Genomic DNA, 12,532 nt, shown 5'->3' on the forward strand with positions numbered 1-12,532 from the left:
GAAGTCGAGTATTAGTACAAGACACTGAAGATGTCTGCAGATTGTAAACGAAATACGCGTATCTGTCAAGGATAAGCAATTAAGGTAGTGGAAATCAACGGAAATTACTAATCCTGTGCTCTTTCTTTTTACCTAAATGATGGCAAAATTGGAAAAAAACGAAAATTTTGTAAGAATATAATTGAGTGTTTGTTACACTGTTTGCACTTTATTAGACTCCTACGCTAGAAATAATTTCACAGGAATATTTCCGCGCTGGTGATAGACTGTAAACATTGAACTTATTAACTTCTTCTAGGGCTTGAATTCATTAGTGTAGCTTGCAAATACTTTTTTAAACCTGCTACTGCTTTTAAATACGCTAATTTTTCAATTTTCACAGGAGTCCAAAGTGGTGCAAAATGATAAAATTTGCAAAAATCTAACTTTAACCTAAATTTTTTCATATTTTATTGGTCAACACTTACATGGTGATTAAGATTTAAATTCAACCTTCAAGAATGTTATTACTTACTTACTTAAATTTACTAGAGTGATAGTATTGTGCTATTTTTGTGTAAAATTTAATTGATCAGTTTCGTGTGATATGTGCTGCAAAAGTCTCTGCGCCATTTTAGTATGAAGCGTATTCGAAATGTATGAAACTAGGCTATACAACGGGGGGGAAACTGTAGTTAGTAAGCAAAATTGACTTCGTCAACCATTAAGTGCAGCAGCAAAAGAAAGCGATTGCCGTCTAAGCTAAAACAAATAATCCTTTCGACGTCCAAAACACCTTGTTTTAAGTCACAAATGAACTTCGATGAGAACAGTTTGAGCCTCTGCTACACTGAAAATTTTGACCATTTATAAAAGGACGCAATAGGTAGGGTAAGTATGATTGGGACATGGAAAACAGCGAAGTATGAAGAGGACCTTTTACTGGCAAAGGCTAGGGGCTAAGTATGGTTCAATAAAATGGTCGATGAGTGGGACCTGAAGATTGCTGAGGAAAATCTCGATATAAAATATTTTAAATTACCAACATTCACCAACGTCTTCTTAGCAGTTTCAGTTTACTTAAACCTCAATAATCTTGATACAGAACTATCTTCAAGCCCCACCATCGCATCGCACGGAACCATTTGAATCCTGTGGAAGAAAGACGTTCAGCGAAAGTCAACAGACAATAAATGAGACAGTGAAGCAATTGGAACGACAGTACAGGAAAGAAGCTGTTAGGTTTGTTTATCTAAACTGCTGCAGAAGAGTTTGCTACTACAGGACCACAACTACCGTCGCCAGCAGAGGCTCGTTTAAGATGAGGAAGAAAGTGTTGCGCTTGATAAGGATATTGAAAGTGTATTCTTTACCGGCTGCTCTGTTCTCCGAAATTTTGCGCCAAAGGCTCGACGGGCGTCGACAGGTATCTAAAGGAAGAGGTAATAAGGCACACAATTTTACTACTATAAAACAGATTTGTGCATAGGAATCTCTTGGTGGGATAAAATAAACTGTGATCAATAAAAAAATATAGGTAAATAACTTAAGAAATACAGTATTGATGAGGTTTGAAGCAATAAGCGATTGTTTGGTTCACATGGGTATGTGATTGTAGTTCATAATCAGTTGGTGTTGAAATGTAATCGATTGCGTGCTCCGCGTGGATAACACAGGTGCAGGGAATTTTCGGAAATTTTCGTTATTTTTACCACGAACCCAAACGGTAGTTACACAAATAAAGGCTGTATGTTTCAAAATCATAAGATTTTATTCGGATTTGACTGGTTATTTACAAAGCTTAACCTTATACGTACCGCTCCAAGAATGTGTTCAGATGATGATCACGACCTGCTATGTAAAACGGATCTTTGAAATGTCGCTGGGAATTATTTACAAGAAGTCGACTGTTGTCTCATGAACAGTAACGTGTGGTGATATTTACAAGAGAAGCAGCAATGATTTGAAGCGAGACAAAAAATGAACGTAGTCATAATTACACTCATGATGGGATACGGGCGAGCGGGATGTTGCCGAACGTATCGAATCCCGCAGCCCGGCCTCTCCAACTGGTCCCCAGAAGCTGCGGGCTCGGGAACGTCTCCGACCTAGTCCCGTGGTGGTCACATCATCATACCGGGTGGTGTCGTCGTCTACAAAGAGAGAAACCAAGAAACTGGACCGACGTCGATTGGGATCTACTGTTAATTCATCCGGAGCCAAGGAGGTTCCCCCCATACTGGACTGTCGTCGATGTTGATGCCGAGTAATAGACCGCGGTGAACGTGGCGAGCGAGGCGATGGCACTTGATCGGGTGTATCCTAAAATAAGAAGTCACTTATTGTGGGTTAGTGGGATGTTTAGAAGTGGGACAATTACTTCAGCTGGAGTAAGATTATTGGACAGGCGGCGTTGCCTAGGGCTAACAGTCAACTCGTTAGGGTTAGGCCAAGATACGGTATTCAAGCTGGATTGCCTGCGGTGCTGGCGGTTTTGCATTGCAGTTTTACTTGGTGGCATCAGAGTGTTGGTGACCGGGACGGCTAGTGCAGATTGTTCCTTCTAATGGAAATAGATCGGTAGAAGTGCAATATTATCTACTTAAGAGCGTATGTCTTTTTTTGAATACTACCTCACATGGTGGAGGGGAAAACACCGGAAACGTATCATCCGGGCTGCAAACTCTACCTAGCATTTCATTCGGTGACTCAAAAGACATTCGCTGCGGATCTAGGTAAGCTTCCAGTGAAGCGGTCATCAAAGCAGAACATGGTGAAGGTGCCTAAAATGGTAGACTCATGCTCAAGTTCTCAAAGCTATGTACGTGCACGCCCCCCAAAAAAAAGGTACAAACCTGCGTTTGGAAAGAGCCCCGACTAACAATCAATCCCCCATTATCGCAGGGAATTTCCGATACCCCCTCGCCTTCGATTATCATAGAACCACCGGCAATTTCGTCCTCGATTGGCGTGTGATATCCTGCATATGATGACAAACTATGAGTGCGTGCCACACGCTGACCGTCTTGTTCTGGCCAAAACCAATCAACGGAAAAAAGAAAAACAGAGGGAAGATCTCGCTTGTTAGTGGAGAGAGTGCACCCAAACTACGCTCGTTCTACTCTAAGGTGAGTGTTACTCTACCGTGTGTGTGATTCGTTTCGGTCGCTACTACAGGTGTTCACTATATCCGATCTACAGCTGAAGCAAACTCAAGCCCAAACAGAAGATTCACATTGGTACTTACGTCGCACCATCACAAAAAATAATACTTACTCGATATCACTCTCACAAAACAATACTCAACAAAAATCAAAACTCGATTCTCTCTTTATCTCTGCAAGCCACTTCGACACGACTTTCGCGGTAACGAACAGAAAATATCGCATGAACGATTCTATACTCGAAACAAACTAGATTATACGGTAGCAATTACCTTTAGCGTGAGTCATGGGCTCATGCACCGGTTCCAGAATCTTCTGCTGCGTGGCCTTGATGCGATCCATCTTCATTTTGATCTTAAGCAGGATTTGACTTTCACGCTCCGCTTCCATTGTAACATCCTTTCTCCGTAGATCCTCGATCAGCTCAGCACCTCTGGTAAAATATGCATTCGAAACATAAGTACTCCAGTGAAAGCTGTAAGCAGGACATGAATCTCACCTCGAAGCCAAAATAGTGCTCGCCTTTGTCTCATTGATGATGTGACAGAAATAGTGACTGGAAAAGATCCGACGCTGCAGCAGTAGGAAGGCAAAGCAGACACCGTCCCAAAACAGTCCCGAATCGTCGTAGGGAACATTACAGGTGGCTAGACTCGCATCCGGATCGATGGGATCCGGTGGAGTTCGGTCTTCCTGCGAAGATAGACACGAGATTCCTAGAAGCTGCACCAACCAACAGTTGTAGGTCGTCAGCTGGCTCAGGTACAGACAGCCTAACATCTGCAGGAGGGTTTTCGTTGTGATTACAAACACGTTATAGCCGATGAGCATGTTCCAACTGCGAATGAAAAGCACAAACCTTAGATCATATCTTGATTTAACCCCCCTTGGAAACTACTTACGTTTTGATAATCGCTTTGATTGGCCTCAGATAGAAGTCCGTTCCCTGCCAGAGGAAGGTGAACGAACCTATCAGGTAACCGATCGAGAACAGCGTCACCCGACTGGTCCCGGTCAGGAACACAATCGCCAGTGTGAACCAGAAAAATACCAAAAACGCACCGCGTTTCAGCACATCCAACCAGTTACGTACTTTGGCGATGAAATCCGGTGTCGGATTGATGAACGGAACCGTTCCCAGTTTGTCGATATCCTCCAGCACGGATTTATTACTTCCGCCACCGAAGTCATCCGGACATGAGGAATACCTGGCTTCAATCCGGAATACCAACGTTTGTCGGCAGAGGAACATAAGCAGCAGGAAATCGGCTACTATCTTAGCAGCCTGCGCTCGGAAGATGGCCGAATTTTCCGGCAGCATTGCCCATATCCGGAAGTGATCCAAAAACGGTATATCCCACGGATAGTCCACGCACAAAGCCGGTGGCAACCCAATGAATATAACGTACTGCAAGGGTATCAGCACTACGGTAAACCAAGTCAGTATTCGCCATACCCTTCGCAACCCATCGCGGGTCATGTGGAACATTATGCAGATCCAGACGGCGTAGAAGCAGGAAAATATGTCCATCCGAGAGGCTATAACTATCACCAGGGAAACCAACGAAATTTCCACTCCAAACTTGTAGAATCCATAGTTAAACAGATACTTTATCATTCTCGGAATATCCTTGTCGGCTTCGAGACGCGTAACATTCGGGAACATCAGCTGTGGAGTTCGTGGAGATAGTCCCAGTCGTATCCTTCGGATCGTTTGTCTCAGCACAACCACTGCGTGGATCGTCACTACAATGATGTAGATCAAGTATGGCCGCACCAAATCCGGTAAACTACTAATTTCCGTTGTCTTCTGAAAACCGAACCACTTGGCGTTGTTCATCTCCCAATGAGTCACATTCAGATCGATGTTGGGACATTCGCTCACGTAGTTCGTTTCGTTGATGTAATCTACCTGGTACATCATGGTCGTGATGAGCAAAATTGACGAAATCAACGACATAATTCTCGTAATCAGCACTAGCGAATTGGTGTGGGACTTGACCGCAAACACGGTCATGATCACGTACATCAAGTGCAGGAAAGAAATCGTTTCCACACTGAGCGAGAAAGCCACAATCAAAATGATCTTCAGCAGGTGAATCTCGAAGAACAGCCACACGATCTCCGCCAGTTTCGATATCCGATTGACGAGCTTTTGAGCAACGCCTTTGATTTCCTGTTTGGAAAGCTTCCGGAAGCGCAGGTCATCCAGGATTTCCGAAGCCACATCGTCAGCGGGTTCTGCTGCGTTCGGCTGATTGGGACCGTCATCACCACTCGTACCCGCTTCGGGATCCCTCTCGATTGGTGGTGCGTCGGTAGTGCTACTTAACTTTTTCCGCCGGGAAAAGGTACCGTAGGCGGAGCTGGTCTCCGACACCACGGGGATGCCGTCGTTGTCTTGACTGGAAATAGAAAAATTAGGCATAAGGAAGGAGAGAGTGCATCGCTAGACTGACCATATCAAACCATACCAGTTTCAACAGGGTTTGGGAACCAAATTTAGAATCTGACGTCGTTAGATTCTTCAAGTTACTTTAAGAAAAACCAGGTTCCGTCAAGTGAGTGTAGACTTATTAACAAATGAGCAATTTGTGTGAAAAATTGAGCATGTCAAACACTGCTAAAAACACCTTTTGATTTGAATCTGGTTAAGGGGCGATTGAAATATGACAACCCCCCTTTGTTACGCTTTTTCTCATACCTATTATACGTACTGTCACAAATTCTACGACCGCCTCTCCTCCTCAAAAGTGGACGTCATATTTGAATCATCCCTAATATGTACGTGTTTTTGTGTTTTATGTCTGAAATCTAGCAGCAGGTTTCAAAACTGTTATCAATTACCCTTAAATAACGAGTGTTGAGGAAAATGGAGCAAAATAGGCTATCTCTTTAGTCTGCACAATTATTGAGATTAGTTGTAATTTATTTCCATGGCTTCCTAAAGGGTGTACACGTAATTTTTGCACCACTGACATTTGCCGATAACCAAAGACAAAAAATCAAGAAGACTGGCAACTCTTCCATTTTCTCATACGAACGCCTATGAGACAGGTACAATCGCGTCATCCACCGCTCAAAGGTAAATGCTTCGAACGAATTTGATAGCAAAGATTACATCCTCAGAAGAAAGGTTTGTGTATTTGCTCATTTTTCTATGCGTTGCTTTCACCTTCACTCAAGCGCAGCGCTATTGAATCTGTCGCTTGGATTATGGCAAAGTTGCCAGTCTTCTTGATATGATGTCTTCGCCATAACTCATCCTGTTGCATAAGATGAAAAATTACCAAATTTTGTTGATATATACTTTAACGTGTATTGTTTACATCCTGTAAATTTGGTGGGATTCGATTGTGTAGATTTCAAAATGGAACCGAAACAGCAAAGCAACCGTGCAAAGATTTTGATTGCACACCGAGAAAATCCAAATCTACCGCGAACTCGCAAAACGACACGGGATAGTGCAAAATACTGCTTCAAGAGTGCTAAAACGATTTCATGAACGTTTGCTTATTGATGTGGCAGATAAATTTAAGCAGAACAAATTTCGTGGTTTGCCAACATTTTTTTGATTTGGCAAGCAATCTGTAGCTGCGGTAAACGAAGTGAGATTTTCGTAACAACCGGAACTGTGAATCAAGAAATTTATCTTAATGAGTGTCGCCAAAAACGCCTACTTCCATTTTGAATCAATGTTTTGGTCAGATTTAGCTTCGTGCCACTATGCAAAATTGGATATTGGAATGGTATAGGATGAACAATGTCAAGTTTGTGCACAAAGACAACAATCCACCAAATTTCCCAGAACTCCAACTTATCGAAAAATACTGGGCGATTAAAAAGCAGCAGCTAAGAAAGAACCCTAGCATTACGAAAAATGAAGTGGAAAAGAAAAGAAAGTGGTAAAAATTAAGAGAGAAGTGGTAAATAAATGAGACCCAACTAAACGTTGAAAAAAATGCTTAATATATCAAAAATCACACTCTGATTTTTTTCTTCATTCTGATAAATGGCTTTTGTTTGAGGATATTTTCTTTTCGCCGGAGACGAACCAACCCAGGGGTGAAAGTCTCCTTAATAAAGATATATAAAAAAAGATATTTTCTTTTGTGGTGCAATAATTTCGTGGACAGCCTTTACCATATCATCCACTGCATTTTATAACTTTAGTTGGATATGAAGCCAAATAACTTTTAATTTCACCGAAAATGGGGGAAACGGGCAAAATTGGCGATTCCCTGGACTTTTTACATAAGAACCGGTATCTCTTGAAACCAGCGGCACGAAATAAGTGCGACTCTGGGTCAGCTTTTGCCCACAGTGCAACGGTGCCTCAATGTATCAATCATGTCACGTTCACACCATGATGGAAAATCTGGTCAGCCTAATGACAATCTTGTACTACTACTTACACAATGGGGATTTCCGAAATTTCCAGAAACTTCCTATGGCAATAGTGGAGTTGAATCACGGTGATAATGACGATCATGGTCGGGTTCACCAGGTGCAGGAACAACTGCTTGGTCTCGTAGGTTTCTAGACCGATATCCTTTTGTCTGGAAAACAAATCAAATCCATTAGTTGCCAAATTAAGCTTCTCCACACATTCCACGGTTACTCACAAAGTATCCGATATGTGAAGATACTCGGTCCAATAGAGTGGGAATTTGTCGAACTGGTACGTGTAGACTAGAACTAGAATGGCCATGGAGTAAACGATAACCGTCAACCAAAAAGCATACATCATCTTGCGCCAGACTTTGAAGGAGAACTGATAAAAGAAACAACACATTATTGTGAAATTTGGGTACAGTGAGATAAAATATTCGATTCGCAGCTTACTTGGAATGTTAGAACGAATATCAAAAACAACGCCATATAAACTATGCGAAATCCGGTCATTCGGTGTCCTGTCATGCCGGACAGGAACAGTGTAATTGCCACCACCCAGATCCAGAACTTGATCAGGAACGAGTTGATCAGCGTGCCGGCCCGGGTTATGAACGCTGAGGATTTCTTTTCCAGTGGCTGTCCGGAAGCACCGGCCGTCGTAGCGGCGCCAACCGTGACTTGTAGCGGAGCGGCCATATCGGCGATAGTGGATGTCCGTCTTTCCATTTGCCGCTCCTGGATCATCTGACGCAACGAGACCCAGAACATGGTGGTGAAGACGGATTTGATTAGCAACGGCGAGCAAGGGTACTCCCGGTACTTGATGAACCCAATCTGGGCTAAATTGATGCCGGTGATCTGGAATGATGGGGGTTTAATATGCCAGAAGAGGGTGATGCGGTGAGAGTGCTTACATTAACGGTGGACGGTAACTCATCGTCGGTGAGTTTCATTCCATACAGATACTGCGCCAGCAGCAGCAATTCCGCATAGATGACTAGGAACGGACTGGAATTAAGCATATTCTTGCGCTGGTTTGGCATGATCCAGATTAGATTGGCCCAGATCAACAGCACAAACGTCAACCAACTGTGAAACATGATACTCCACGTCTGCAAAGAAGTAAATCAAGTAATAATGATGCGACTAACTGATGCCAAACTCACCATCATGATGACATTTGTGAAGATGTAGCTGTTTTTGTAGATAAAGCTGGCCACATTGCCGGTGGCCAGCATGATCTGCTCGAAGAAGCTTGTCGTTTCTTCCTCTTCTGAAACGTAGTTACGACCTTGGGTTAGTTTCGATCATTTTCAAGTTACACGATGAATAATGCATTTTGGATATATACAAACGCATAATGGTTTTGACAACATTCGCAGAATTAAGTGCCAATCGATGATGTGTAAGAGGCATTCAAAGGTTTAAGTTTCAGGAACGGGTGGTGGCGGTCACACGTGGTTGGAGTTAGGATCGGTTGCGAATATTTACACATTAAGGGTGGAGCAAATGAAATCAGTATTGTTTGTATTGTATTGGTGGACCACAACCAAATGAAAAAAAAAGAAAAGAACACAATAAATTATAATGTTTATATACACCTGTTGCTGTCAAACAACCGAAAACATACGCAAAACCAAAACAAAAAAACACCCACACTTACCGATAGTTTGCATGGCTATACTATCGCTCGGGATCGTATTCTGCGCGTCGGACGTGGAAGCATCTCGTACCCTTCGCGTTCCACCGCGCATCAGCTAGAAGAATATGGGGAAAAGATATTCGATTACAATCACAGCATTGGCATCCACGACACAGGCCGACAATCAATCGAAGACCTTTACCAGCGAGGCAGAGATTGGAACAAATCCAACAGCACCTGTCTGAGGTAAGGGTTTTCATTCATTATAATAACATCTGAGAATATAAGGAGATTTATTACACAGGAAATCAAACAAATAGTACACACATAAACTTACACACTGGTATTGACAAACAGAAACAGAGGCATATAGAGATAGATTCATTGATATAGGCACAAGAATAAAAAGCACAGAAACAAGAAAAAATAGCACAAAAATACGTACAGGTGTCCTCTCGTCCGGAACATCGGACATGGCGGAAGACGACGACGGTATGGCGAGCTGTAAGACGCGGTTCCTTGGCTTGGCTGGAGGCTGATGATGATGATAGTAGAATCGTCTCGCAGCGGGAAATGCGTTCTAAATCGCATAATTGATTTTAGAAGCGTGCGTTTTTCGTCGAACCATCATTCAGCAGAAGCGAGTGTTGCAGGATTCAATTTGTATTTGTTTTGTTTTAAAATAAGTGATGATGCAGTGGGATGATCGCGAATATGATGATGATGATGATGATGATGAACGTTTCCAGTTCGGTTAGGATGAATCAAATGGATTGTTTATGATAAATTTTGAAAAATTTTTGCAAAGCGTAGTTAAATAAAATCAAACATACCCACACGAAGTAGTAAGTGGTTATTATTTTCATTTGAACAAAACATAGAAATAAAAGAAAAGAAGAAAAACGAAAAGTCGATGTGAATTTGCTGAAAATTACTCAAAGCTGTTGTCGGTACAATTTTAGTTCGGAAATTTTTATTGATTTTGGTGCAAGACTGGGTTAAACTACAGGTATGCCTTACGATGGTAACTAGTACTTGTTAGTCTGCTAAGCTACGGGTAGTTACTCTCAAGAGAGCGAGAAACGAGGAACATGTGTACGGGTGGATGGTGATGGCTATCACGGTGACAGTTGATTTTGTAACTGTGTCAGCTTTACTGAGATTTGCGACACTGCTGAGAAATGCTACGCATAGCAGAAAATCTTCATCACTTGTTGAAAATATACAGTTCGAAAAAGTATCCTAAATTGCTTTGCAATATGGTGCACATAATGGAGCGTCACTTATCATAGAAGTTTACATGGCGTCTCAGAATAGGTGTAACTAAAATAAATTTAATTTACAACAAAACTAATCACCCAAATTTTAACATTTATATTCCATTTGAAAGCTACACATTATACAAACAAGTCAAATCCCTAGTGGTTTTCGTTTCGAACTTAACGTAATCTGTTTGCAAATCCATCGTAGCTGGACGCACGGTATTTTTGGGAACACTGCCCCATATTCAAAGAAACGTTGCTTGAATAAATCCATAGTAAACCCCGTTAGTGCTTCCAATATATATTGTAGCGAATAGCCTCAAGCGAATAAGTCAAGTGTGTGATAAGTTCGATATCTACTAGCATGCTTGGCATGCACAGTAGACTGATGCAAAATTTGAAATGTTCAAACGGTTCCGAATCGGGTCCTGATTAGCTTCCCAAAATTTACTCTTTTGGTAAGAAACTGACTCGTCACAAACCATTTGAAGTTTATATGGAAATTACTATGGGAAACCCAAACTTTTTGTCTTCTAGCCTTTTTCCATATTGAACTGTTAACAAGTTCTATAGCTTTTCGTATGGGAAATTTTCAAAGCTACAACTTTGCAGAAGATCGTTTTTTAGCCCAGCGTCAAATTAAATATTTATTAATTGATTAAGAGATTGATAATCTTATGACATGATTAAGCAGCTGTATTGTGGGGAACACTGTATTCTGCAGTGTGACATAGTAGCCATGATTTTTGTGACCTATTCAACGCCCCAGAAACACCAATGATGCCTGTTGAACAGTTGATTGAGCATAATCATAAGACATCAGTGACTGGAATAATTAATAACTTATCCTAATTCCTTACATTTAACCGAAAAGTGGTCTTGAACAAAGTTGTAGCTGAGAAAATTTTCATCAAACGCAGCTATCATTTTCTTAAGCAGAGTAAACTGGTGAATTTTGAGATAGATATGAACCAAAATTTTGGTTTCCCCATGGTAATTTCTATATAAACTTCAAATGGCTTGTGCCAAGTCAGTTTCTTACTAAATAAGTTCAAACTTTGGGAGGCTAATCAGGATCCAATTTGGAACCGTTTGAGCACAGTGAGCTAAATTTTAAAATTTTGCATCAGTCTATTACACAGGTGTACACACCACCTGCTCATTTGTTAATAACTTTTCACTCAGTTGTTGAAATTTGTTTTTATTTAAAGTAATTGATAGATTAGGATCATAGTTTACTATAGATATGTAAAGAGTAGGTAAATCTTAACATTTGAATCAACATCGATGTATGTTTACACTTAAAGTCCGAGATGTGCAGCGAGCATTTCTCACTTCAGTTTTACAACGCTAAAACAAATACTGTTTATTGCTAGAATTAAATTCTACTATTGTTTACGTATCTATAACAAGCTTAAACTCTATTCTATCTACCGCGTCAACTGTGTGCAAAGTAATTAGCAAATGAGCAGTTCGTGACCAAAACTGTGTATACCAAGCATGTCTACTAGCGTGTCAAATCTCTATTTTTGCTAACTTCCGCATAACTTCAGTTGCTGCTGACTAGTTTACTCTAAAGAAAACTAATTTCAACCTTTAGCGAAAAACTATCAAATATTTACACTTATATGTGCTATGTTTGATTTGTCTGTAAGAATTACACCTTTGAAATAAATCCAGTAAATCAAATAATAAACATGACACCTATTCTGAGATACCCTGTACATTACAAATCAAGTAAGGTACTGAGACATCTCATGCAATGTTGCAAATATTGTATACAAAAGCTCATCTTTGTTACGAAAGGAAATTCTCCAGAAGATTCGAAACATCTGGACAATTGATGAAACCAGATGCTGGCCATCTAAAGGGTGTCCACGATGAAATTGCCACACTATGAAATTGCTCTAACTTTTTAACCGTTGGGTAGAATTTAATGAAAATTTGGGTGGATTTAGTTCATAGTGCATTATTTACATCCTGCAAGTTTTAAAGTCCTGTGATCAAAACTCGCGGAAATGGAGTCGAAAGAACAGCTCGTGCGTGATAAAATCTTGCGCATTCATCACGAGAACAAGGATCTCTCGCAT

General features: G+C 41.1%; 1 protein-coding gene across 16 annotated transcripts in view; it reads right to left on the bottom strand.

The window, feature by feature from the left end:
- Positions 1-12,532, bottom strand: part of Piezo (piezo) — a 135,118-nt gene that overhangs the window by 54,757 nt on the left and 67,829 nt on the right. For 9 of the 16 annotated variants that reach the window (XM_065235856.1, XM_065235848.1, XM_065235837.1 and 6 more), the window contains 15 exons: positions 9,626-9,760; positions 9,202-9,295; positions 8,705-8,829; positions 8,453-8,650; positions 7,989-8,396; positions 7,769-7,917; positions 7,559-7,702; positions 4,046-5,548; positions 3,643-3,981; positions 3,416-3,576; positions 2,835-2,959; positions 2,613-2,762; positions 2,360-2,542; positions 1,980-2,301; positions 1,353-1,409 (listed from right to left, as the gene is read on the bottom strand). In XM_065235856.1, the coding sequence (XP_065091928.1) occupies positions 1,353-1,409; positions 1,980-2,301; positions 2,360-2,542; positions 2,613-2,762; positions 2,835-2,959; positions 3,416-3,576; positions 3,643-3,981; positions 4,046-5,548; positions 7,559-7,702; positions 7,769-7,917; positions 7,989-8,396; positions 8,453-8,650; positions 8,705-8,829; positions 9,202-9,295; positions 9,626-9,760 (4,093 nt within the window). The remainder of the gene's footprint in view (positions 1-1,352; positions 1,410-1,979; positions 2,302-2,359; positions 2,543-2,612; positions 2,763-2,834; positions 2,960-3,415; positions 3,577-3,642; positions 3,982-4,045; positions 5,549-7,558; positions 7,703-7,768; positions 7,918-7,988; positions 8,397-8,452; positions 8,651-8,704; positions 8,830-9,201; positions 9,296-9,625; positions 9,761-12,532) is intronic. The other 7 variants (XM_065235907.1, XM_065235880.1, XM_065235895.1 and 4 more) reach the window with 6 other exon arrangements.

This window comes from Ochlerotatus camptorhynchus, unplaced genomic scaffold (genome assembly GCF_037179485.1).
Source record: "Ochlerotatus camptorhynchus isolate MF236.1 unplaced genomic scaffold, CSIRO-AGI_Acam_v1.1 ptg000040l, whole genome shotgun sequence".
Classification (NCBI taxonomy): Eukaryota; Metazoa; Arthropoda; class Insecta; order Diptera; family Culicidae; genus Ochlerotatus; species Ochlerotatus camptorhynchus.